General features: G+C 38.4%; 7 protein-coding genes across 10 annotated transcripts in view; 3 read left to right on the forward strand and 4 right to left on the reverse strand.

Annotated features, from left to right (window-relative positions):
• The window catches only part of zdhhc4 (zinc finger DHHC-type palmitoyltransferase 4), an 8293-nt gene extending 5671 nt beyond the window's left edge, over positions 1-2622 (forward strand). The window contains exons 3-7 of the mRNA XM_060860213.1: positions 52-125; positions 536-714; positions 795-920; positions 1117-1361; positions 1686-2622. Coding sequence (XP_060716196.1) covers positions 52-125; positions 536-714; positions 795-920; positions 1117-1361; positions 1686-1976 — 915 coding nt within the window. The 3' untranslated portion in view covers positions 1977-2622. The remainder of the gene's footprint in view (positions 1-51; positions 126-535; positions 715-794; positions 921-1116; positions 1362-1685) is intronic.
• Positions 2623-2692: 70 nt separating this feature from the next.
• On the forward strand, positions 2693-5770 carry pgp (phosphoglycolate phosphatase). Of its 2 annotated transcripts, XM_060860248.1 has the most exons (3): positions 2693-3482; positions 3569-3897; positions 5653-5770. In XM_060860248.1, the coding sequence occupies exons 1-2, from the start codon at positions 2888-2890 to the stop codon at positions 3892-3894; spliced, it is 921 nt and encodes a 306-aa protein (XP_060716231.1). In that variant the 5' UTR covers positions 2693-2887; the 3' UTR covers positions 3895-3897; positions 5653-5770. The 2 variants fall into 2 exon arrangements, with proteins under 2 accessions (XP_060716231.1, XP_060716223.1); XM_060860240.1 differs by lacking the exon at positions 5653-5770 and having other exon boundaries at positions 3569-4927.
• Positions 5080-7994, forward strand: bricd5 (BRICHOS domain containing 5). Of its 2 annotated transcripts, none has more exons than XM_060860260.1 (6): positions 5080-5380; positions 5653-5790; positions 5904-6056; positions 6140-6247; positions 7177-7330; positions 7664-7994. In XM_060860260.1, exons 1-6 carry the CDS (start codon positions 5327-5329, stop codon positions 7753-7755), a joined length of 699 nt encoding a protein of 232 aa, XP_060716243.1. In that variant the 5' UTR covers positions 5080-5326; the 3' UTR covers positions 7756-7994. The 2 variants fall into 2 exon arrangements, with proteins under 2 accessions (XP_060716243.1, XP_060716251.1); XM_060860268.1 differs by having other exon boundaries at positions 5916-6056.
• Positions 7995-8138: 144 nt separating this feature from the next.
• Positions 8139-11421, reverse strand: mlst8 (MTOR associated protein, LST8 homolog (S. cerevisiae)). The gene is made up of 9 exons (XM_060860226.1): positions 11277-11421; positions 10908-11057; positions 10448-10499; positions 10199-10361; positions 10040-10115; positions 9806-9958; positions 9564-9688; positions 9294-9457; positions 8139-9096 (listed from the first exon to the last, which is right to left on the reverse strand). The coding sequence occupies exons 2-9, from the start codon at positions 11034-11036 to the stop codon at positions 8978-8980; spliced, it is 981 nt and encodes a 326-aa protein (XP_060716209.1). The 5' UTR covers positions 11037-11057; positions 11277-11421; the 3' UTR covers positions 8139-8977.
• Positions 11422-11617: 196 nt separating this feature from the next.
• meiob (meiosis specific with OB-fold) lies at positions 11618-18295 on the reverse strand. Of its 2 annotated transcripts, XM_060890542.1 has the most exons (14): positions 18242-18295; positions 18020-18099; positions 17572-17629; positions 17335-17466; positions 17171-17243; positions 16879-17074; positions 16674-16774; positions 16551-16603; positions 16366-16461; positions 16141-16239; positions 15893-16037; positions 15628-15814; positions 15335-15421; positions 11618-11790 (listed from the first exon to the last, which is right to left on the reverse strand). In XM_060890542.1, the coding sequence occupies exons 2-14, from the start codon at positions 18083-18085 to the stop codon at positions 11692-11694; spliced, it is 1392 nt and encodes a 463-aa protein (XP_060746525.1). In that variant the 5' UTR covers positions 18086-18099; positions 18242-18295; the 3' UTR covers positions 11618-11691. The 2 variants fall into 2 exon arrangements, with proteins under 2 accessions (XP_060746525.1, XP_060746534.1); XM_060890551.1 differs by lacking the exon at positions 18242-18295 and having other exon boundaries at positions 16879-17032; positions 18020-18129.
• Positions 18296-20055: 1760 nt separating this feature from the next.
• On the reverse strand, positions 20056-21376 carry msrb1b (methionine sulfoxide reductase B1b). Its single transcript, XM_060860292.1, has 4 exons — positions 21195-21376; positions 20787-20929; positions 20534-20648; positions 20056-20415 (listed from the first exon to the last, which is right to left on the reverse strand). The coding sequence occupies exons 1-4, from the start codon at positions 21247-21249 to the stop codon at positions 20396-20398; spliced, it is 333 nt and encodes a 110-aa protein (XP_060716275.1). The 5' UTR covers positions 21250-21376; the 3' UTR covers positions 20056-20395.
• Positions 21377-21608: 232 nt separating this feature from the next.
• neurl2 (neuralized E3 ubiquitin protein ligase 2) lies at positions 21609-23001 on the reverse strand. The gene is made up of 2 exons (XM_060860280.1): positions 22072-23001; positions 21609-21857 (listed from the first exon to the last, which is right to left on the reverse strand). Exons 1-2 carry the CDS (start codon positions 22790-22792, stop codon positions 21742-21744), a joined length of 837 nt encoding a protein of 278 aa, XP_060716263.1. The 5' UTR covers positions 22793-23001; the 3' UTR covers positions 21609-21741.
• Between the last annotated feature and the right edge of the window lie 989 nt (positions 23002-23990).

Consider the following 23990-nt stretch of genomic DNA (forward strand, 5'->3'; position numbering starts at 1 on the left):
AACAATTTATTTAGTTTAAATAAATAAACATAACCAATTGTTGTTACTCAGGTTGTTTCTCCTTGGATCCCACAATGTCTTCAAAATATCTGCTATAAGGGTTTGCACAGACTCTTCCACCAGAGGTGAGAATCTCAACCAAATCCAACATTACCTTAATCAGTATTAATAAAACATTGATGAAGTAATTCTTAAATGCTTACCATTTGTATATCAGCACTTATCATATGTGATGTTTAGTTGTGGGAGTTAGCATCAGGAATGCTTTATTTATTTCAATCATACCTCAAATATGTGTTTATAATGTGTTTATACACTGAAAAAATGTATTGGATACACAGGGACTGCAGTTTTGGTGTATTTAATAGATGTATTCTTTTTCTATTGTATTGTATTACACAATGGAGTTGAGTTACAATGTCTCTTGCAACATGCCAGATTACTGACCACTTTAAGAGAGCTTTTTTGGTCTTTTATAGTTAAATTTTGCTTGTTCATTAATTGCATAATATATCTATTTTCTTTTCTGCAACAGAAACAGCCTCTTCATTTACTTGCATTTTTTTCTCGAAGCTGTTGTGTATGGAGAATTCTCCTATGAGATCTTCGGGTTCTGTTTAGAAATGGACACCACTTTGTTCAACGTGTGTCTTCCGTATTTCTTCTTGGCAATTAAGTCGTATGTCTTTTACCTGTGCTGTGGTAAGGATCCAGGTAAGCAACATGCAAAGGTTCTACTAATGAGATATGTGGCTAATACCACAGACAGTCTGGCTAAACGTCTTTCTTTTTAGGTACACTGACAAAGGAAAACCATGCATTTCAGCTGAATGTGTACCAGTATGATGAGAAGTTGTTTCAAGAGGGAATCATTTGCCATACCTGTCATCTGGTGAAACCTGCCAGATCTAAACACTGTAGTGAGTATGAATTCATTGAGGAAGGTGCAATTTAAACTCGCTCAGGAGTTTTTTTTAAGAGCTTCAAGTTTAAATCTCACCATGAGAATTGTCAATTTCATGCCAAAGATCAGCTTGTTCTTGTGCTCTTCACTGACATTTGTAACCTTAAAATTGTTGTTAAAATCGCTGTAATTATGATCTGTGTCATATTTAGGTGTATGTAACCGATGTGTGCAGAGATTTGACCACCACTGTGTGTGGGTAAATAACTGCATTGGTGCTCAAAACACTAGATTCTTCCTGCTCTACCTGATGAGTGTATGTGCCATGGCAGGAGATATTGCACTTCTCACAGCAGACATGTTATTTCATTCTGTTGTGCGATCTGGAATCATGCATGCATATTACGTTGATGCAGAGGGTCAGCAGCAGCCTGTAGGAACTCTGTTTGTTATACAGGTAGGTCACCAAAGAGGAGGTCCTTTAATAAATGAATAATATTATAATCATAAAAGCATGAAATAATATTTTAATAAACCATAAGGTATCACGGAAGGAAAGACAGAAAATACATTATGAACAAGAATGTCTCAAGTCTCTCGACACAGTGACTTCACTGTTGTTGATCCAGTATTAAAAGATTTGTTTTCTACCCTTATGAAGAAAGCTTTGCCTAGACAGATGTGGGGAAAAAATGTCTAATTTCACAGTCCAGGATGTATCTACTTAGCCTGGCTAAATATGACATTTCCAAGGCTAACTGGTGCAAACCTCTCTCCACAGCACCTCTTCATGACCTTCCCTAGGATCGTCTTCTTGCTTGGATTTGTGGTATTTGTATTTTTCCTCGTGGCAGGATACACCATTTTCCATTGTTACCTGGCTTTGGTGAATCAGACATCTAATGAATGGTTCAAGCAGAAAGGCCATGGCTGCCAGCACTGCGATCCTGTCTCTGGACTTCAATGCCATGCTTCCTACAATCCACTGCGAGGATTTTATTACAGAGGAATCCTTAAAAATCTTGGGGAAATAATTTGGCCTTTATGCCCTACAGAGAAGAAAGACAATTAGTGTCTGGTTAAGGGAGTTTGGCCAAAATGTACTTAATTTCATGTTGCTAACAAGTAAAAGAATCTTATAGCTAAAAGTTTAACATTGTGCAAACTACATGCCTGAATCTTTGCACATTTGCTTTACATTCATTGATCTTAAACACTTGTTGATGGGGTTTCTGACTTTGTATGTCACTTTTATTTATAAAACGTACAACAGGACGTAAGAGAAACTGAAAACTCGCCATTTTCTTCATTATTTCGTTTTGTATGACAATAGAACCGATTTAAATAAAATGGATTAGGTTCATTTTATGAAAAGGTTTACATACATGTGGTATCTATAAAAATGCTAACCATCTTTCCTGTAGCGATTTGTATAAAATTAGACATAGTTTGCATAATGCTTTGTCTTTACCTTTTATCGATCCATTCTGTAGCTCCTGTATAACACATTTTGGACCCTAAACAAGTCTTATGACTATTTCTGTAGTCACTTCTACTATCTGTAAATTTCCTTTTGTCTGGATGTTTCCTTTTAATGTTTTTTTTTCCCTTATACCACTGTTTTTAACACATTGTGTTTTGTATGGCTTGGTGAGTGGGATTTTTTAAATAAATGTTTTTTGTCTGATGTTTGATAAAGAATGTGGCTGTAGATCAGACATGTTTTTTATGTTGCTGTCCCTTTAAGCCGGTGCGGAAGTGCTGTAATGTGCGGCTAATGCAATAAGGTCATGTCGGGATGTCTTGACACACACGAGTGCGTTACTTAACACAGGATATCTCTCTTTCAGTCTCGGTATTTGCTTGCTCCTGTCGACAAATAGTCTTAACGATAAATAACCAAGCTTATAAGGTTTGAGCAGTGTTACCAGTAGGACGTAAAATACCCACCGAGCTATAAGAGTGACATCGGTTCATATCTTCATGTCTGTGTCTAAATGTACGCGACTCACTGGTCCGGTGACCAAACAAGTGCTGGACTCAGTGGATTCTGTGCTGTTTGATTGCGATGGAGTGATCTGGAGAGGAGATCAAGCGATTCCTGGCGCCCCTGAAGTGATCAACTCGCTGAAAAAAGCTGGTAAACGCGTGTTTTTCGTCACTAATAACAGCACAAAAACGCGTAGAATGTACGCGGAGAAGTTAAACAAGTTGGGCTTCGAGGCCAGAGAGGACGAAGTGTTCGGAACAGCTTACTGTTCAGCTGTGTACCTCAAAACCGTGTGTAACCTCCAGGGCAAAGTGTACCTGATTGGAGGCAACGCGATGAAGCAAGAGCTCGAGGCGATAGGGATCGAGCCGGTCGGTGTTGGACCTGATCCAGTGTCAGGAGGACAGAAGGACTGGGCTAGTGTTCCTCTTGATCCGGAGGTCAAGGCCGTGCTGGTGGGTTTTGACGAACATTTCAGTTACATGAAGCTCAACAGGGCATTACAGTACCTCTGCAATGCTGAGTGTCAGTTTGTGGGCACCAACACTGACTCAAGGCTTCCTCTGGAGGGAGGCAAAGCAGTCCCAGGTGATCTGAGCTTGAACTCTCCTAGAGTGAAATGATGAATCCAATAGAATGAAGTGTTCACTGAAATGTGTGCTTTTTTTTCTTAGGTACCGGTTGCCTTTTAAAGGCTGTGGAGACAGCAGCACAGCGCCATGCACAAGTGGTGGGGAAACCCAGTAGCTTTATGTTCACATGCATGTCTAACCAGTTCGGGCTTGAGCCAAACAAATGTCTTATGGTTGGGGACAGACTGGACACAGACATCATGTTAGGTTCCACTTGTGGTCTGAAGACCCTGCTGACCCTGACTGGTGTCTCAACAATAGCAGATGCAGAAGAGCATCAAAGAAGCGGATGCCCCAGACGTCAGGAGATGGTGCCTGATTACTATGTTGATAGCATTGCAGAAATTTTACCAGCACTTCAAGCATAGCGGGTCAGTATTCGTGAGGATGTAAGATGTATCCTATTTTATGCAGGTTCAGTAAATATGAAGGTTTTTAATTTTGAACTAAAATAATTATTTGATTATATTATAGTAGTTCTGAACTAATTTAGTCTCCAGGACCCCCACCCCAAATGTCCCAGGTAATAGTAGGTGAATTTCTGGGTTAGGTCTCTTTGGAACTTCCCCAGAAGAAAACATGGACTGGCTCGTATGTCTTGAGGACCAGATCGAGACCCACTGCAACAGAGGATTCTAAAATATTCATATCTGTGGTTTCTTATCTCCAGTCCTCAGGACCCACAGCCACGTACCATTTTGCCTTACTTCAACACACCTAAGATCCAGTTTATGAATTGGTTTAGGTATTTGAGGGTAGGAAACACTAGAATGGGATCGCCATGAGTTGATTTCTAATCCAGCATTTGCTATTGGAAAACTGATCAGAATATGTATTGCCTATTATTAAGCTACAAAATCAAAATGTTTCCTATTAATAATCTGCTCCATTAGCAAGGTCTGCCTCTATTATTCCACAATGTCTATGTATAATATTGTGCTATTTGTCAGGTACAGTGTTCAAGTTGATTTGTTTGAGCCATTCTTTGAAGATATTTACAAAAATATAGGTACATGCCTATATACATATATGTACTGAATACAGAATCAATGTACAATGCTTTTCCCCCCCTGCTGTATATTTCAAACCTCAGGTACTGAAAAATGACCTGCAACAGACAAGATGGCTTATTGGTTGATAATGCAACCAATGTGGTTATTTGCTCGGATGAGCACCACTACACAGAACTAAATGAATTTTCTTTAAGGTGCATGTTCTTGTTTTTTTGTCATTGTTAAAGTTCGACCTGCTTGTAGGGTTTGAAGAATAACATCTACTGTAACTCACTTTTTGATCTGAGTTTTATGATCAATAACGTTTTCCTTTTTTTTTTTTGTCTTACCTTGAACAAAGTGCTGACTGCACAAAGATCAAATAAATAAGCATCAATTCAGACTGAAAGATGTGACTGGTGCAGTGTGTGCAAGCTGTTACATGTAATTATGTGATTTTTCATGATCAATTACAGTAGTTAAAGTCACCTTGGCCACAGCATCTGCAGTAGCTAATCCAAGGCAAGAGCAATGCATTTCTAAAATAACTACCTCTTTGTGATGACAAGCCCTGTTCACAGAGAGAAAAAAAAAACACTACCTCTCCCCTTTGTTTATTGTCTAGTATGGGGTGGCAGCCAATGGGTTGGTCTATGTTTTGTGTGGAGTGTGTGTTGGGAGGGTTAAAGATTAGCATTGAGGACCTGAGCAAGTATACAGCAAACTCTGTTGCTCAGTCTCAGTCATGAGCACAGCTTGATACAGACGATCAAGGGCTGGGGACTGAGGTGAAGCTTCTAGATGCAGAATGATGAGGTGGTGGAAATTCTCAGAAACCATTCTGGAGGAGCCACAGTGCATGGTGAGCTTCCATGATGCTCTTTTTCATTTTGAACATAAAAGATTCACACTGCCAAGTATAATTAGTGAAGAAAATGTATTTTAATAATTTTGGTAATTTTCTAAGAATAACTGATTTTCTAAAACCGACCGGGATTCATTTTTGAGACTTTTACATTAAAAGGATAATTGTTCTGCAGAATTTTCTCCAAAATCCAGCATAAAAATTCTTAAACTGAATTAGGCTGCAGTAGTGTTGTAATAGGGTGAAATTTATATTTCTTCTTGTCTCAGAATTGTGGCCCCATAGGCTCCTCCAGGTTTCCACAGCGTGTGTTATGGGGCAGTCTCACTGTCACATTGCTCATTGTTGTCATTGCCCTTATTGCCCTCATTGTCACCGGACAGTTCACGCTCCAAGCAGACACTCAGGTGAGAGAGAGGGCATCTGCTTAAGGCATTTATTACCTTTACAAATAAACAATAGAACTTAAATTGTTTTTAGTCTCTAAAATCTAAATGCTAAATACAGCTCTCACATACAGTCTTCATTGCAGGTTGTGCGCATCATAGCTTCTGACTATCCTGCTGCTCTGATCAATCAGTCTGCAGTAGTGGACAAACACAACAGTGTAGTGACATACTCAGTCACCTCACACACAAATCACACATCTACAGTGCTCTTTGACCTTAAACATGTAAGTTCTCAATTTCATTACTGGCATCTAATAAACCATCTAAATGTAATGGAAATTATTTAAAGATCATTTCTCCTGTATAGGGGTTAATATGCTACAAGCCTGACAACCAGGAAAGCTGCTTTCTTCGTCAAATGGAGACATCTGATTATGAAAACATGCACGTTCTCCTGAATGAGTCCAAACAACAGGTAATGCTTAATCAACAGCGGCTCAAATCCTCTTTTATTTAATTAAAAAAAAATCTACACACAATTTGAAGTTGACATCTTTGAAAAACTTCAGGACCCCCTTATGTTTAAGTGCCACTATACTTACTACCTGTCTAGCAAATTGACTGACACTTGAACATAGTGCAACCTCAGTGGAACCTCCTGAGTTGATTAAAGAGTGTTTTTGGCCGCTTTCTTCTTTCCAACTCCAGAAAAGGAGCAACAGACCGCACAGGTTCAGACGAACTCAGGCCTAGCTGGCTCTGAATTCCTTAGTACATTTGATCTGCCTCATACAGATCCCATTACAGGATGGGACCAGTAAGTGCACAATGGCCACTCTGTTGCTTTTTTCATCTTATAAGTCGCTACTGGGAGGAAAGAGCAGTCTTCCGTTAACAGGCATGAGACTTGTGCTGGCCACACGTCTCTCAGCACTTAACAAGCTGTTCCTGTGGTGGGTTATGATCTGCACAGAATAGACGGGTTGTTCCACTTGACTTGATGTGTATCCTTGTCCGGGTAGAAATTTTGGAGTAAGATTAGTTTTTCATTCTATCGTTGCACCTAATTGAGGCCATTAGACAACTCTGGGTAATTCAATCTGCTCACCAGAAGGGAACACTTACCCTACTGAATAGGCATTTGTAGTGAATTGCTATATATTATTAGAGATATTAACTGCTTTTTATTGTGTTCACTGACATCAGATCACAGGTACATGTCTCTCATTTCAATGGAGCAGTAATTAATTATGGTATAACTATGTTTATTAAACCTATAGATGCATTTATAAAACATTTTGTTACCAACAAGACAGTAATAAATGTATTTATAAAAACCTAATGCAACTGTAATTTAACCTACTAATATGTATATAAATATGATGGATGTGGTCATTATTTCAGGTTAATCAGATCTGGCTGGTGGGAAACGAGACTCAGAGACACACTGAGTTTTTAGGTGTTTTGTCAGGTCATCATGTGGATGCTTCAGTACTACAGCAACCACTGCAGGCTCTCTGTCAGCACAAGCCCGTATACTGGACCAGGAGAGCTGGTGGTGAGCGTTCGCCTACAAACACAACTTCCAGAAAGAAAAAATAAGCAAGCTAAAATGTTAACTCTTGTTATTTTTAATGCACTACCTTATTATTCTAAAGACAAACAAGGCTTCTAAATGTTCCGTTATGTTGGCGAACAAGCCAAGTTCAGGGGCACATAGCGTGAAGCACTTTAAAGAGCAAAGCATGACTGAGAAACATAATCCTGCACTTCAGTCGTGACCTTTTCTAGCGTTGTTGTGACTAACTGTGGCAGGTCTGGGAAAGTAAGGTAATTTTGTGATTGATGTAAGAATCTTACTGATCAGATGATCTCACTGATCTCCTTACAGGTCCCAAAGAACGACTAATTTACTTCTGCATTGACATCTGCTTCCCAAACAACATTTGTGTGTCTGTGTGTTTCTACTACCTGCCAGAATGAGCTTCTGTTCTGAGCGTTTGAGCACATGGAATGGAAACACACGTCTCCTGTTGTGGAGGCACATTCATGTTGCTATCAGTGAGACAAACCGGAGGAGCCAAACACAATGAGAACTCCCTTTTAAAATAGTTTTCCATTCAGAGACCCGTTGCTGCTTATATTATATTTGTATAACCTGATGCAGATGAGTAGCTGAAAGCAATGCTGAGCTACAATAAAGTGTCATGATTTTGGGTGAATCATTTTTCCTGAGTTCATACAGATACATATTGTTGGACTGCAACAGGACATTTTAATCATACAGAATAACCTTGGTGAAAAACTAATAGTGCTATTCAGTGATTAGTATAACATTACTAGCAAATATTACAATGACCCAGTCATTTAAATCAGTATTTTATTGTTATAGTTTGCATTTACAAGCATGTAGTTATATACAAATGTAGAAGCAAGAAAGATGTGTAAGAAAAAGCAAACCCCAAACCCCATGTGACGTGTGGTGAACCAGTATTTAAACAAATAATGACTGGATTCCTTTTGAACATCAAATCGGGTTCAAACCTTGCAGAATGCTGTTTAATAACTTATAGGACACGTATCTGAAGATATTATTTCAGAATCAAGGGTATACATATCCCAAACGCATACTGAGTTGTATGTTCTTTGTGCACTCAATTCTTGGGTTGCAACACTATTTTTTTTCCCTGTGTGTTTTAGAATTTATCTACAGCGTGTGTATTAAATGATAAATCATATTTAAATAACATTTATATTTAATAGCATACCATATTTAAATAGCATATACCTTTTGGACATGAGACCAATCATAACCAAATCTGATTTTAACAGTGTAATTATTATTCAATTTATAAACCAGGTTTTCTTTAGATGGAGGTACTAAGGTTGCACAATTATTTTCCTGTGTGTCCTGATGCCACTTTGTATTTCTAAACTAGTAATTAATTGGTTTATTAAGCAGGATGCCTGCTGAATGAAAATCACACAATCCCATACTGCAGTCTTGCATGTTCTTTGATGTTGCTACGGACTGATTAATGTTCTTGTTTTTCCATAAACTGTAGTTATAGACAAGCAATAATACTTCAATAACAAACAAAATAACATTTATCACTTCTGTCACTTATAGTTTAACATTATGGGTCCTGTAGGAGTACACAAGGGTGTAAACAGTCCTGCTGAATTGATTTAGACTAGTTCTGATTTAACCAAGCACACTGTCATTGAAAGCCAGACACACCACAGCCTTTTGATGCCCGCTGTACTCACGCTTGATTTCCCCCGTCTCTACACACCAAAGACGTGCCAAATTATCTGAAGAGGCTGAAAAGCAATGTTGAAAAACAATGAGAATGAGCTGCAAACCTGTACGAACTTCAGTTAAGCAAAATATTTTTTCTTCAATTCAAACTTATCCCTTGACGAACACACAAATACCTAACTACAGCTGCAGTGTAACTGTTCTTCATAAGCAAAAGGGAAGAAAAGGAAAAAAAAAAAACATGATGGAAAAAATGTACCTGTGACAATGTACTGCGAGTCTCCAGAGAATGCACAGTCCCACATCCAGCCACGAGACGTCTCTCCAGGGTTGTTACTCTTAATGCTCAGCTCTGTCATCAGTGAGAAGTTTGAAGTCCTCCATATTTTACAGGTCTGGTCTGCAGAGCAGGTAGCCAACAATCTACATAGAATAAAAACAGACTAAAGATAAAAATGAAGATAGGCAAAAACAAAACAATATACAATTGTTTACAAGAATTTCTTTAAATAATTCAGGATGCCCTTACGTGGAGTCAGGGCTAAATTTACAGCGCAAAGAGTAACGCTTGTGAGCAGGAATTTTGGTTTTGGGAATAAGCTGTGTCACTTCATCACCGATTCCTCCAGCCAAATTCCACACGTAACAGTTGCCCTATCGGTCAAAAATAGAAAATAATTTGAAAAATATTTGTGGCATTTAATGCAGAGCCACATTGTATCTAAGAACAGAAGAATCCTGACACAGAAAAAGTAGGATAAAGATACTCACAGAGCTATTAACAGCAGCCATGTAGCTTGCATCAGGGTCAATGTGCACAGAGTTGACGGACACCTCTGGCTCTGGGATGAGCTGCTCATTATGGTCTGTTTTAAGATCCCAGACATGGATCACACCACTTTGATCTCCAACAAACAATTCAGCCTAGAAACACACAAAACCTCAACTAAACTCTAATGAAAGATCCAATATCACAGCCTTCAATTTCAAAAACACAAATCTTACTTGGTTGGGATGAAGGCACACACAGTTAATGGGTGCGTTGACCTGAAAGATCCTTTGACACTGTAAATTTCTTGACCTGAATGAAATCAAGACAACATAAAAATGAACATTTCAAACATATCTTCCCTAAATCACTGGTAGCTTGTTTTTTTTAATCACCTTAGATCCCAGATGCGTGCCATGCAGTCTTCTCCTCCAGTATACATCCATCTGCCATCCTCATGGAAGCCAACTGATGTGATGTTTTTGCTAACGCCGTCGTAATTTATTACAGGATTTGGATTGTTTGAGTTGAGGTCATACATGCGTATGTGCTGATAACCTGTAAACAGAGGTTAACGGCAAGAACACCCGTTGAACAAAGTTCACCTTTTATTGTTAATCTGTGGATTAATAACAATAACTCACCAGCTGCTGCAATCATGCTCCTATCAGGTGTTACTTCTAGTGAATTCACCTGCTGGTGCTGGAGTTAAGCAATCAATGGGATAATTTAATATTCCCCATCATCAAAAGTCTGTCTCTGTCTGATAGACTATTTATCTATCTAATGTGGTTTAAGCAAATGTTGCATTTGAAAAATAAAACAGCATGTGTGTGTGAGTCAAGTCAAGAAGCTTTTATTGTCATTTCAACCATATATAGCTATTTCAGTACACTAAAATGAGACAACTTTTCTCCAGGACCACGGTGCTACATAAAACAAAGACAGAGCTAAGGACTTAGTAAGTCAGTCCTACCTACATAAAGTACAACTGTGCACCCTGGTGCAAACAGTGCAGGACAAGACAACAAGACAGAGTGTTTGTGTGTGTGTGTGTGTGTGTGTGTTTGTGTGTGTGTGTCCATTTTACAGATGGAAGGATACAGAGTCCTGGTGCTGTACTGTTCTGGTGCAGATCCCACTGTGTGCCTGCCAGAACCTCACAGTGTGGTCATACCCTGCAGTGGCCAGGATCACTGGGTCACTTCCAACTGTGCCTTGGTTTACATTCATGGTTAACTCTGTTGTTCTTAACTGCAGAAAACATAAGCATGTATAAACAGCGAGACTGTGTGACAGTTAAACACAGCGTGCTACTGTAGTTTAATGATTCTTTGATTAGGACAAGCAAACACTAAAGAACAAACACTATAGAAAAACTAGCGCTAACTAACTAGCGTCACGATGAGCTGTTGCTAGTTAGAGGACCGACTAGCTACCTAACAGCATCAAACGGAAACATAAAGGTTTTACCTTTTAGCAGATACACGATTAATCCTGCAGAATAATGGAAGAAAAAAAACCACGAACACCGTCATTTAAATATACTTTATTTACAAGAATGGAAAAGCCAAGTTATGCCCATCCGAACACATTCCCACTGAAACACGGAATGCATTTATTAGTTCCGGCATAGAGAAAACCTTTGGAAGCAAAAAAAAACAAAACAAACCCAGAACATCTTTAGGTTTATTTGAGAACTTTTGATAAACAACAACAAATACCAAAACAGAATACAAACAAGAAATACAAATTCAGGACAATTTGTTTCAGATCAAATATGACCCTTGCCTGACTTCTGACTTTATTACTATAGCAGTGACACTATTTGATCACAATTCCTGTGTGTATTATTAATAACTGGTGAGCCCACTGGCACTCATCTGTTCTAGACAGATATGTTTTGCTTTACTTCCACTGGATCAGCAAGGGTGCAAGACAGGATGCTTGTCCTCATGCCATTTTTGCTTCTTGTTGATGGTAACACCTGTTATATATATGAGAGAGAGAAAGAGAGAGAGAGACTATAAAATTTAAGGCAAATCGGTAAAATAATGTGAGAATTACTTTTTGCAAAATTAAATTTTTTATATTGAATTATGATCAACACACATGCACAGACACACACACACACACGCGCACACAGCCAAATGTTTTAGGACGTTCGCCTTTACATGCACATGAACTTTAATGACATTTCATTCTTAATCCTTTGGGTTTAATATGAAGTTGGCACTCCCTTTGCAGCTGTAACAGCTTCAACTCTTCTGGGTAGGCTTTCCACAAGGTTTAGGAGTGTGTTAATGTCAATTTTTGACCATTTCCCTAGAAGCGCATTTGTGAGGTCAGGCACTGATGTTGGATGAGAAGGTCTACCTTGCAGTCTCCGCTTTAATTCATCCCAAAGGTGTTCTATCGGGTTGAGGTCAGGACTCTGTGTCGGCCAGTCAAGTTCCTCCACACCAAACTCGCTCATCCATGTCTTTATGGACCTTGCTTTGTGCACTGGCGTGCAGTCATGTTGGAAGAGGAAGAGGCCAACCCCAAACCATTCCCACAATGCTGGGAGCATGAAATTGTCTAAAATGTCTCGGTATGCTGAAGCATTAAGAGTTCCTTTCACTTGAACTAAGGGGCCAAGCCCAACCCCTGAAAAACAACCCCACACCATACTGTAATACCCTCTCCACAATACTTTACATTTGGCACAATGCAGTCAGGCAAGTACTTTTCTCCTGGCAACCTCCAAACCCAGATTTGTGCATCTTTCTGCCAAACAGAGAAGTATGATTCGTCACTCCAGAGAACATGTCTCCACTGCTCTAGAGTGCAGTGGTGGTGTGCTTTACACCACTGCATCCAACAATTTGCATGGCACTTGGTAATATAAGGCTTGGATGTAGCTGCTTGGCCATGGAAACCCATTCCATGAAGCTCTCTACACACTGTTCTTGAGCTAATCTGAAGGCCACACAAAGTCTGGAGGTCTGTGGCTTTTGACTCTGCAGAAGACTGAAGACTTGAAGACTTCTGCACACTGTGCACTTCAGCATGAGCTGACCCCTGTCTGTGATTTTATGTGGTCTACCACTTTGTGACTGAGTTTCTGTTGTTCCCAATTGCTACCACCTTTTGTAATACCACTGACAGTTGACAGTGGAATATTTAGCAGTGAGGAAATTTCACGAATGAATTTATTGCACAGGTGACAAACATCAACAGGGTTCCCACTCTTTTTCAGAGATCATCTTCCAGGACATTTCATTCATTCATTCATCTTCTACCGCTTATCCGAACTACCTCGGGTCACGGGGGCATCAAGGCGTCATTGGGCATCAAGGCAGGATACACCCTGGACGGAGTGCCAACCCATCACAGGGCACACACACACACTCATTCACTCACGCAATCACACACTAGGGACAATTTTCCAGAGATGCCAATCAACCTACCATGCATGTCTTTGGACCGGGGGAGGAAACTGGAGTACCCGGAGGAAACCCCTGAGGCACAGGGAGAACATGCAAACTCCACACACACAAGGTGGAGGCAGGAATCGAACCCCGACCCTGGAGGTGTGAGGCGAACGTGCTAACCACTAAGCCACCGTGCCCCCCAGGACATTTCAAATTTAGCAAAAAAAGATTCACGGCCTAAAGTAATATGTTCTTCTCTCCAGAAGTCTTAAAAACAACGTACACTTTATGGCTATTACTTAACTATACTTTTAAAGACAATTTGTCATGTGAATGAAATTTCAACATTTATAAAATAAAAAGACGGCACATATTAATACCCTCTCCTTTCTCAGGCCAATGCCGTCATGCATGCTTTAGTTTGCTGTGCATTCCCCTTGCACATGATATTCAGATTAACAAGGTTAATATAACCTGCTTACCCGTCACCATTTCCTGAACACATTCGTACGGTGGCCGGGAAGTGCAAAACAAATTAACAAAACCGAAAACACATTAACAAAACCCAAACCAAATTAACAAAACCCAAACCAAATTAACAAAACCGAAAACACATTAACAAAACCCAAACCAAATTAACAAAACCGAAAACACATTAACAAAACCCAAACCAAATTAACAAAACCGAAAACACATTAACAAAACCCAAACCAAATTAACAAAACCCAAACCAAATTAACAAAACCCAAACCAAATTAACAAAACCGAAAACACATTAACAAATTCGAAAAAAGTCAGACAACCCAGAAACGGTAGTGTATCGTTTTTGAATGGAAACTTAGCGATCATTGGACAAGACACCTGTCACTCAAGATATACAGGTATGGAATCTTATGTGTAATGTGTAAAGTTCTCCATTTAAATAAAGTTCTCCGTTCAAGAAAATAACAGAATTAATCCACAGTAATCCATTCCATCCATCCATTCCAACTTTTCCCTGTGGCAGACTGTTGAACTTCATGTATACTTTGAGTGACAGGTGTCTTGTCCAATCACAAACTATACCAACCGCTTCCGGGTTGTCTGAAATGTCGTTGTGTTTTCTGATTTGTTCATTTGTTTTCTGATTTGTTAATTTGTTTTCTGATTTGTTAATGTGTTTTCTGATTTGTTAATGTGTTTCATGCACCGATTCAGACAACCCGGAAGCGGTAGGTATAGTTTGTGAATGGAAACTTACCGATCATTGGACAAGACGACTGTCATTAAAGATATACAGGTGAATGAAAGGTGTCTCGTCTGATGATGGTAAGTTTCCATTAACAAATTATACCAACCGCTTCCGGGTTGTCTGACTTGTTAATGTGTTTTTGGTTTTGTTAATTTGGTTTGGGTTTTGTTAATTTGGTTTGGATTTTGTTAATTTGGTTTGGATTTTGTTAATTTGGTTTGGGTTTTGTTAATTTGGTTTGGATTTTGTTAATTTGGTTTGGGTTTTGTTAATTTGGTTTGGGTTTTGTTAATTTGGTTTGGGTTTTGTTAATGTGTTTTCGGTTTTGTTAATTTGGTTTGGGTTTTGTTAATTTGGTTTGGGTTTTGTTAATTTGGTTTGGGTTTTGTTAATTTGTTTTGCACTTCCCGGCCACCGTACATTCGAGCACTTAAACCATTCCTAGCACCTGAAACCACCAACACAAGACAGCGTCATCCGTCACAGCGAGATTAAACAGCATAACAAAAAACCCCTCAAAACTCAGCGTCCCTGAACAGAGGGCTTTCTGTTACTAACGTTAATTGTTTTGACCAGTTGTAAACTGTTCTTTAAATGATCAAGAACATTTAAAAATAATAATTTTCCAGGACAACAAGATTTTTTCCAGGACAGTTTATGTTTTCTCTCATTTGCCATGTGTTTTCCAGGACTGGAACATTGGTGATTAATTTTCCAGGTTTTCCAGGACACATGGGAACCCTGGTCAATCATGGTACCACACTTGAATTCACTGAGCTCCTGCGAGTGACCTAGACCTAGATGTTTGTAGAAGCAGTCTGCATGCATGTTTGCTTGATTTTATACACCTGTGGCCATGGAAGTGATTGGAATCAATGATATACCTTTATATATGTTTTGCATCTTTCCAGTAGAAACCTCCACTTCAAGGCTGTCCGGTTAGACTCAGAGAGACACACAAATTCCTTAGACTAAAAGAGAGGCAAAATTTGCATTTGTAAACAGCTGTACTGTACCGTGCCATTCTAAATACATTGATAGATCACGTTTGTCTAACTCATGCTCAGCATGTTTATCCAGTGTTATTAATCTGACTCATTAGAGGTAAACAACATACCCTGGGTATTGCACTAGAAGCTTTGTCAGGAATAAAAAAGAAGATTTAGTTTCTACTCACAGTGCATCCCAGTGTTTTCTCAGCGACTGTGCCTGACAGGTTGCAGCCCTGCAGAGTTCCTGTGTGGTCACTGACATCCACCAGAAGATCAAAGGCTGCACTAACTTCACCTGCTTGTCCATGTCTTGGACACGCTGTATTAGTGCATACCTCAACCTCCTCATTTACACGAAATTTGCACCTGTCACTATAAAATGAGGAGTTCAGACCTGAGGAGAAAAACCATTAAACTGGGTGCATTAACTTCCAAGCATTCCTAACTTACCACCTGCTGCGAATGACTTTAGTAATGCAGGAATCTAATCCTAAAGTGGTGATGAACCCATATATCACACCATAAAAGGCTTCAGAGTTTTTTTGGACTCTGGCTTTAAGTTGACTCACTGTCAGTACATCACTAATGGAGTCCACTGAGAAATAAATAAGAAAAACAGATTCAGTACCTACCTAACATTATCGTATAAACCTTTACATATGCACATACTGCTACAAGAACATATATTTTATGCTTACATGGAACATTTACATTCATTTCTATCTCTGGCTCCTCTAGCTGTTCACTTTCTGATAATTCTTTGGCGTAACTGAAGAGCTGGTTGGCTTCTACTGTATCTATATGTAACAAAAAAAAACAACAGGGAGTGTTTGACACAAAGCTTAATAATGCTTTCCCAATGTTCACTAAATACGAATGATATTTTAATGGTTTAACATGTATCAATAGACACTACAACATACCAGGGTTTACAGTAATAATTGTTTTCGAGGTAGCTGTTGCGACCATACAGTTACGAAAAGTATCAAAGCTGATGCGAGCATCCACAATGAAGAGCACTACAAGTAAAAAATACATATATTAATCTATAGAAAATCAAATCCACATTCCAGTCATTTATATGTTGCCCTTTTGTATATTACTATACCTGTCTCCCTTGGCGGCAGGGTTTGCACAAACTGAATTGTTTCTCGATCCCAGCTATGAATGACAATTTTTTAATAACAATATAATAACACTGAGAACGTCAATTTGGAAATTGATAAATTACCATATAAAAGGGAAGGATGACAAAGTTTCATCAAACAGTTTAATCTCTAGCTTCTGCCCTTTTCGCCCATCTGAAGTAGTGAAGAACTTTGGCTCTCCAATCTTTGGGGCACAAATTACAACATGTCATATGAAAAAATCGTAACATTGTTTTATCAAAACAGTGTTTTAACGTTTCAATGCATGGACATTCCATAATTTCTTACAGATCGCACAGCAGCTAGAATATTAATAAAGTTCCCGTCTAGGCTTTGTCCATTTGCAGTAATGTCTCCCAGTGAGTAGAAATCCCCAGAGTCCTTTACTGGTATGTGGAACAGAGAAACCAGCCTGCTCTCGGTGTCTAAATCTGTACACATTCTAATCGTTGAGTGAGCTTCTGTCACCAACAATCTGTAAAAACTGGGGACAAGGAAATGTGTTTCAATAGTTTTGAGAATCAAGAATAAGTAGTTATAGGGCACCATTAGATATTTTTCAAAAATGTTCTTCCTTTACCTTGGGGTTGAAGGGCAGAATCTGTCCTCTCTCACTGGATCTTTAGCAACAACAAGAGGATTTTCAATGACAACTGAAAAAGAAATTATACGGTTACATCTAAATGACACAGTGGAAATATGCAGGACTGAGTACACGGAAAAGTGTTATATTTTATTTCTTACCACAGTCTCCTATTTTGATATGACTGGAAAGCCCTTGAATGTATTCTTCAGTGCCCCATGAAGATACGTTAATGAAATGGTCTGGAGAGTCTTTAATTGTGTAGCTGAAAGTGAATCGCTCCAAACCAACATCTAGAATTTATTACAATCACATAATTATCATCATTATTATTAGTAGTAGTAGTTGAGTGAATGAATGAATAAATGAAAGAAAAAGTAATTTATGATATAGCTAACTTTTCCTGTCAGGGAATCCTCTTGCATCAGTCTTTCCAATAACAATCCCGACCACATTCTGAAATTAAGATATAGACATTTTTAAGAAGTAAAAGTTAGCCAGTTATAAGCTATGCTAACACATTTAGCTGCTGAAGCCAATTCTTTTAAAACTACTGAGTGCTAAGCAGTATTAAATAAATAAACAAACAAATAAATAATAAAATAAATAAATAACTAGATAATTAACTAACTAAATAACTAGATAATTAATTAAATAAATAGATAAATAAAATAGATAAATACATAAATACTAAATATCTATTTAGTAGATAAATAAATATTTAATTAATTAATTAGATAGATAGATAGATAGATAGATAGATAGATAGATAAAATAAATATATATAAATAAATAAATAAATTACATAAATTACATAAATAAATAAATAAATAAATACTTGCTCACCGGACGTGCGATATTCGGGCTTAAGTCACGTATTGAAACACAGCTTTGTGTAGAAGCATATTCCATCTTTCGAGCTAAACCTAAAAAATAACAGCTATTCGTCTAAAGAAACGTTATATCATTAAAAATATTCACTTAACCTCTAAATTACAGGTGTTAAATTGAAAATAAACAAACAAACGTTCATACTTCGCATGCAGGTATTTATCTTATTGTTCTTACCAGAAATCGTCGACACAAACCTGTCAGGTAGCTTATTGCTAACTGGATGCGAGAGGTGACCTGTGAGGGAGATCAAAGGGTTTAGTGGCGCGTGTAGAAAAGAGCTGTGCACGCGCGCCACTGACGGCGCCTCAGAAGTATACGGATTGATTGAAATGCACTGGTTTGGGGATGAAGTCTTTTTGCACATTTCATTACAGATTTAGTCCCCACTTTGTTGCTAACCTCCATTCCGCCTGGCCCAGTCTGCATCCTGAGGGTATTCAGTGGGGCAGGATTTTATGTTTTATAAACATAACACACCTGGTCAGATACTAAGCTCCATATATAAATGTGCAAAATTATATGTATCTGGTTGTGTGTTGAAGTCATTGTTTTCTTTTCCAAATTACAAAAAAAAAAAATTAGGCACAATTTTATATTTAATTATACACATCTCAAAAAAATAAAGGGAACACTTAAGCAACACATCCTAGATCTGAATGAATGAAATAGTCTTATTAAATTCTTTGTTCTTAACATAGTTGCGGACAACAAAATCACACAAAAATTAATCAATGAAAATCAAATTTATTAACCCATGGAGATCTGGATTTGGAGTCACACTACACACTAAAATAAAACAAAACAAAAAAAATAAATAAAAAACACAACAACCACACACTACAGGCTGATTCAACTTTAATCTAATGTCCTTAAAACAAGTCAAAATGAGGCTCAGTAGTGTGTGTGGCCTCCACGTGCCTGTATGACCTCCCTACAATGTCTGGGCATGCTCCTGATGAGGTGGCGGATGGTCTCCTGAGGGATCTCCTCCCAGACCTGGACTAAAGCATCTGCCAACTTCTGGACAGTCTATGGTGCAACGTGGCATTGGTGGATGGAGCGAGACATGATGTCCCAGATGTGCTCAATTGGATTCAGGTCTGGGGAACGGGCAGGCCAGTCCATAGCATCAATGCCTTCGTCTTGCAGGAACTGCTGAAACACTCCAGCCACATGAGGTCTAGCATTGTCTTGCATTAGGATGAACGCAGGGCCAGCCGCACCGGCATATGGTCTCACAAGGGGTCTGAGGATCTCATCTCGGTACCTAATGGCAGTCAGGCTACCGCTGGTGAGCACATGGAGGGCTGTGCGGCCTTCCGTAAGAAATGCCACCCCACACCATTACTGACCCACTGCCAAACCGGTCATGCTGGAGGATGTTGCAGGTAGCAGAACGTTCTCCACGGACTTGCTGCTGGGTTGTTGCCCTCCTGCCGTCTCCTCCACGTCTCCTGATGTACTGGCCTGTCTCCTGGTAGTGCCTCCGTGCTCTGGACACTATATGCTGACAGACACAGCAAACCTTCTCGCCACAGCATTGATGAGCCATCCTGAGTGAAAGCACTACCAGCATTCAAAAGTGACCAACCTTCAGCCAGAAAGCATAGGAACTGAGAAGTGGTCCGTGGTCACCACCTGCAGAGCCACTGCTTTATTGGGGGTGTCTTGCTAATTGCCTATAATTTCCACCTGTTGTCTATTCCATTTGCACAACAGCATGTGAAATTAATTGTCAATCAGTGTTGCTTCCTAAGTGGGCAGTTTGATTTCACAGAAGTGTGATTGACTTGGAGTTACATTGTGTTGTTTAAGTGTTCCCTTTATTTTTTTGAGCAGTGTATATTGGCTATATGATTTTGAGTTATAGAGGTTTGTATTAAATCCATGTTTAAGACAACTTATTTCAGTGTAAATCCAATGACCCTTTATTAATAGAACAGTTTTATTTTAAAATTTTAAAATCAGTTGAATTATTCACATATTAGTAGGATACATCATATATATTTATTGAAGCCTGAAAGTTACATCACAGATCCCAGATAGAACCATAGGTCCAGAGGAGACATACTAACCCATATAATATGGATTAAAGAAGAATATTAATTACTATGACTCATAAAGCATCTGTCTTTGTTTGTATAATATTGTACATGTTTGAAATATTATAACTGTTTTACAGTGAGGTACAAAGCAGCATGACCATAATACATCTGTGAACAGGGCCTCCAGGTGGATTTTTGCCCTGTCCACTTCATTAAATGAGCATTCCCATAATGTGCATACTACAGCAGCTACAGCGTATGTTCGCAGACCTCCAGCCTCGCTTTAGTGCTTGCCGACCTTGTCTGTAAAATAAAAAAAAACAGGAATTTATGTTTAAAGTTAAGTAATTCATAAATTTTCAGATCTGTAACATAGCTAAAAAATACGAATTTAATGACATATCTATTGTTGCCTATATACCTTTTGGGACAAACTTCAGCGAGTGGCTAAAAATTCAAAATCTTGACATTCCTTCCTCTGGACCATCATTCAGAAACTCATGGCCTAGTCCATTGCCACACTTGCCACACAGAACCTGCACAAGGACCCAAACATTAACCTCATTTAATGGTACTGTTGAAGATGTAATTCTACTATGAGGCCGTATGTTTTAACAGTCAATCTTATGTGATGCTGATATTCACAGGTCACAGTTTCATTATAATCTTATAACCTTATAAGCTGTGAGTGTTTCCATCACTTTGGTAACACTGTCCTCGTGGATGGTTTCTGTGAAGGCTGGCCAAGGCGAGGAGTGTGCATATTTAGATCTACTTGAAAATAGTGGGTTTGCACACTGGGAGCAAACATATATTCCTGCAGACAATCAAATTTAAGATTAGGTTAAAAATAAATAAATAAATAAATAAAATATATATGTGTGTGTGTTAAAAATGAAAAATGTATCAACAGAATCAAATTGGTCATTTCATTACTGATTCAACTCTTTTGCAAGTACAAACACAAAAGGCATTAGAAAAGTTTTTTGTGTGTATTAGTAACACTATACAATGTTATTGCTGTATATTAAACTGAATCAAGCTATATTTCAAAGATTGAGATAAAAACACAGGCTTGTTACCTCGTATAAAATGGTCTTTGTACACTTCCTTGCCGAAAAAAGAACAAAACGACATTTTGTCTTTAAGGTTATAGACGGTAAAGTATAATCAACGCCACTCGAATTTAGATATTTGCATTGAAATTTTTAACAAAACAACATTAACGTCTCAGAGCGACTCCACCACGCATGCGCTGTTGGAAAATCCCGGTCACGTGATAATTACAACGCTTAATAGTGTGTAAACTGACCAGTAGATGTCAGTTTATTCCCATTATCAAGTTCCATGTAAGTGCATTTCCTTTACCCTTTCTTTCTTACTGGTGTCTTACTGACATGCAGCACAGTTTTAATAAAGGTCGAAAAATGGCTTAGAAAAGGGATACTATAACTTCAGTTTATTGAAGATGAACATGGAAGAATTAAAGTGGTAGATAAATAATAAATAATAATATCTTACATACATGTAATTGTTTACCATTTGTTATTTACATGTGTTGAACAAATGTTATAATCCAACTGTTAGCTGTGCAACTGTCAGAGCTTTTCCAGTTCTCCCATGACTTTGTTACTCAAATTTACAGTAATGTTTTAGCATCTCTGGGAGCTCCAACCAGTCCAAAGCCATTCTGTGAATGATGTACTTCTGAATAGTTTTTCGACAAAGTGTCTGAAGTGAGGGAACTAGAACAAAAAGAGAAGAGAGGAGAGAACAGTTCAATTTAGATCATACACACAGAAACACAAATATAACATGTACACACACACACACAAACATATATATATATATATATATATATATATATATATATATATATATATATATATATATATATATACAGAGAGAGAGAGAGAGAGAGAGAGATATTGTATGATTGAAAAACATTTGAGGACTCACGGCCATATTCCACTTGTACAATTCTGACACTTTTAGTAGCGGCGAATACATCCACAACAGCATAGAGAGGCTGAATGGTGGGAACACCTTTGGCACAGGCACCCATGTCTTCACCATTAATGACAATATGCATATCAGCAAAACCTTGTCTTTTTGGCACAAACAAAACTCCTATCCGACTGCGTCTGGCAGTGGGTGGCAAAGCGTTCGTTTTATACAGATCATCCAGGATGTGACTGAACCGACCAGGCCGACTACGTCCCACCAACTTATCCTTTGGTATGCATAAATTATCTATATACAAGTGACTTTCAGTGAAAAATGTTTTTATATTGCTGCCTTCATCCTCATCTGCTTGCTGCCCACCTGCTCCTTGGGCCTCCTGAACCTCATTCTCAATAACTTTGTTATGATTTCTGGTTATGGCAAAAACCCAGCTTCCTCCCTGTTCCACCAGGTCAGGCAGGGAATACTCAGGAACCGTCTCCAACTTTTGAGGGTCATGTGCTGTTAGTCCAATCCTGAGGTGGCCACACCAGCCTATCTCCTTGTCCTCGATTTCCACCAAGAAAATCTCTCCAGGGTTTAAAGGATGTTTACTAAAGCAAATTCCATTAGCAAAACTTTCAACACGAGTGGCCTTAGTCCCATAGCAGTCCAGTTTCACATTGGCACCATGAACTGGGTGAAACTCCATAAATTGCCCCAAAACTGTAGCCATTTTAAGAAGACATCCAATTAAATCTCAAATAAGTCTGTTTGACATAAATTACTCCAAGAATTACTATTGCATATGTGCCTTCTACCTGTTAAACCTATTTACGTACTTCTAGATATTATAAATCCTTGCTGAATGCATAGCGTTGGGGAAGACAAATACCGCTACAGCCCACCGAAGCTAGGAGAAGTTTCCAGTTTCAGAGTGCTTGCTATTTTTGATACACTACATCTGTCACTGGCAGTTTAAATAGATGGAAAGGTATGCAGATGAGATATGGGTGACTGGGTGGAGTTATAAGAATCCCTAAATAAGGATACCCTTTTCAATGCCACCTACTAACATGTATTGTTTTCAATCATTTTTGCCTTTTATTTTACTTTATTCAAAGAGCACCCATTCCTGTTGTGGACTTCAAAAACCTTTATCTGGGCCAGAACATAATTAATTTGCCCTACCTTTTTATCTAGTACAGTCTCAAAGGGTGAAGCAGGCACAAAGGGAAGGAGGTTGCTTGAAAAAGACGCTACTGTGATTTTCACTACATTTGGTTGTATTCCTAAATTTGGTCTGTCTTAGGAAATAGTAGCATAATAGAACTTTGTAATATAATTTAAAATGGTACTTGGTAATGGATTTTTTCGTAATGTCATAATATAGTCATATAATATAGCATTGTTGCTATAATTAATTCTGACTTCCACATCATGGTATACTGTGAGACAGGCATACCAATGTAGCCTATAAATTACTATTTATTTAACCCCTTTTCTTCTCATTTTTAGCTGTCCTTAATCCCAGCTAATTCTCCCTTATAGCATGTCAGCTAGTCAGGATGTCATTTAAACAGCATGGCAGCTACCTGTAACTGGATGCATCCTCAGTTTGAGTTCTGAAGTCTGAAATTTGGTCTCCTGCATCTCTATGGTAATCTGTTAGTGGAGTTTTGATGATGATCAGGCATACATAAATGAACAATGAACAAGAAAATGTAAAAATGTCTAGTGAATATTAAGAGTTAAGGGCAGAATCAATCAAGCAGCAAATGTTAAGCAGTTTTAGACATAGCTTTTCACATTTGAAATACTACTACGAATTTTCATTCAAATTTTCATTCGTCACTTCCATATTGCTTTTTTGAAATTAAACTGATCAGTTCCATTTTTAAAGTTTTTTTTTTTGCCAAAAAATTGACTTCTGA

Source organism: Tachysurus vachellii, chromosome 2, assembly GCF_030014155.1.
Source record: "Tachysurus vachellii isolate PV-2020 chromosome 2, HZAU_Pvac_v1, whole genome shotgun sequence".
In the NCBI taxonomy this organism is placed as follows: domain Eukaryota; kingdom Metazoa; phylum Chordata; class Actinopteri; order Siluriformes; family Bagridae; genus Tachysurus; species Tachysurus vachellii.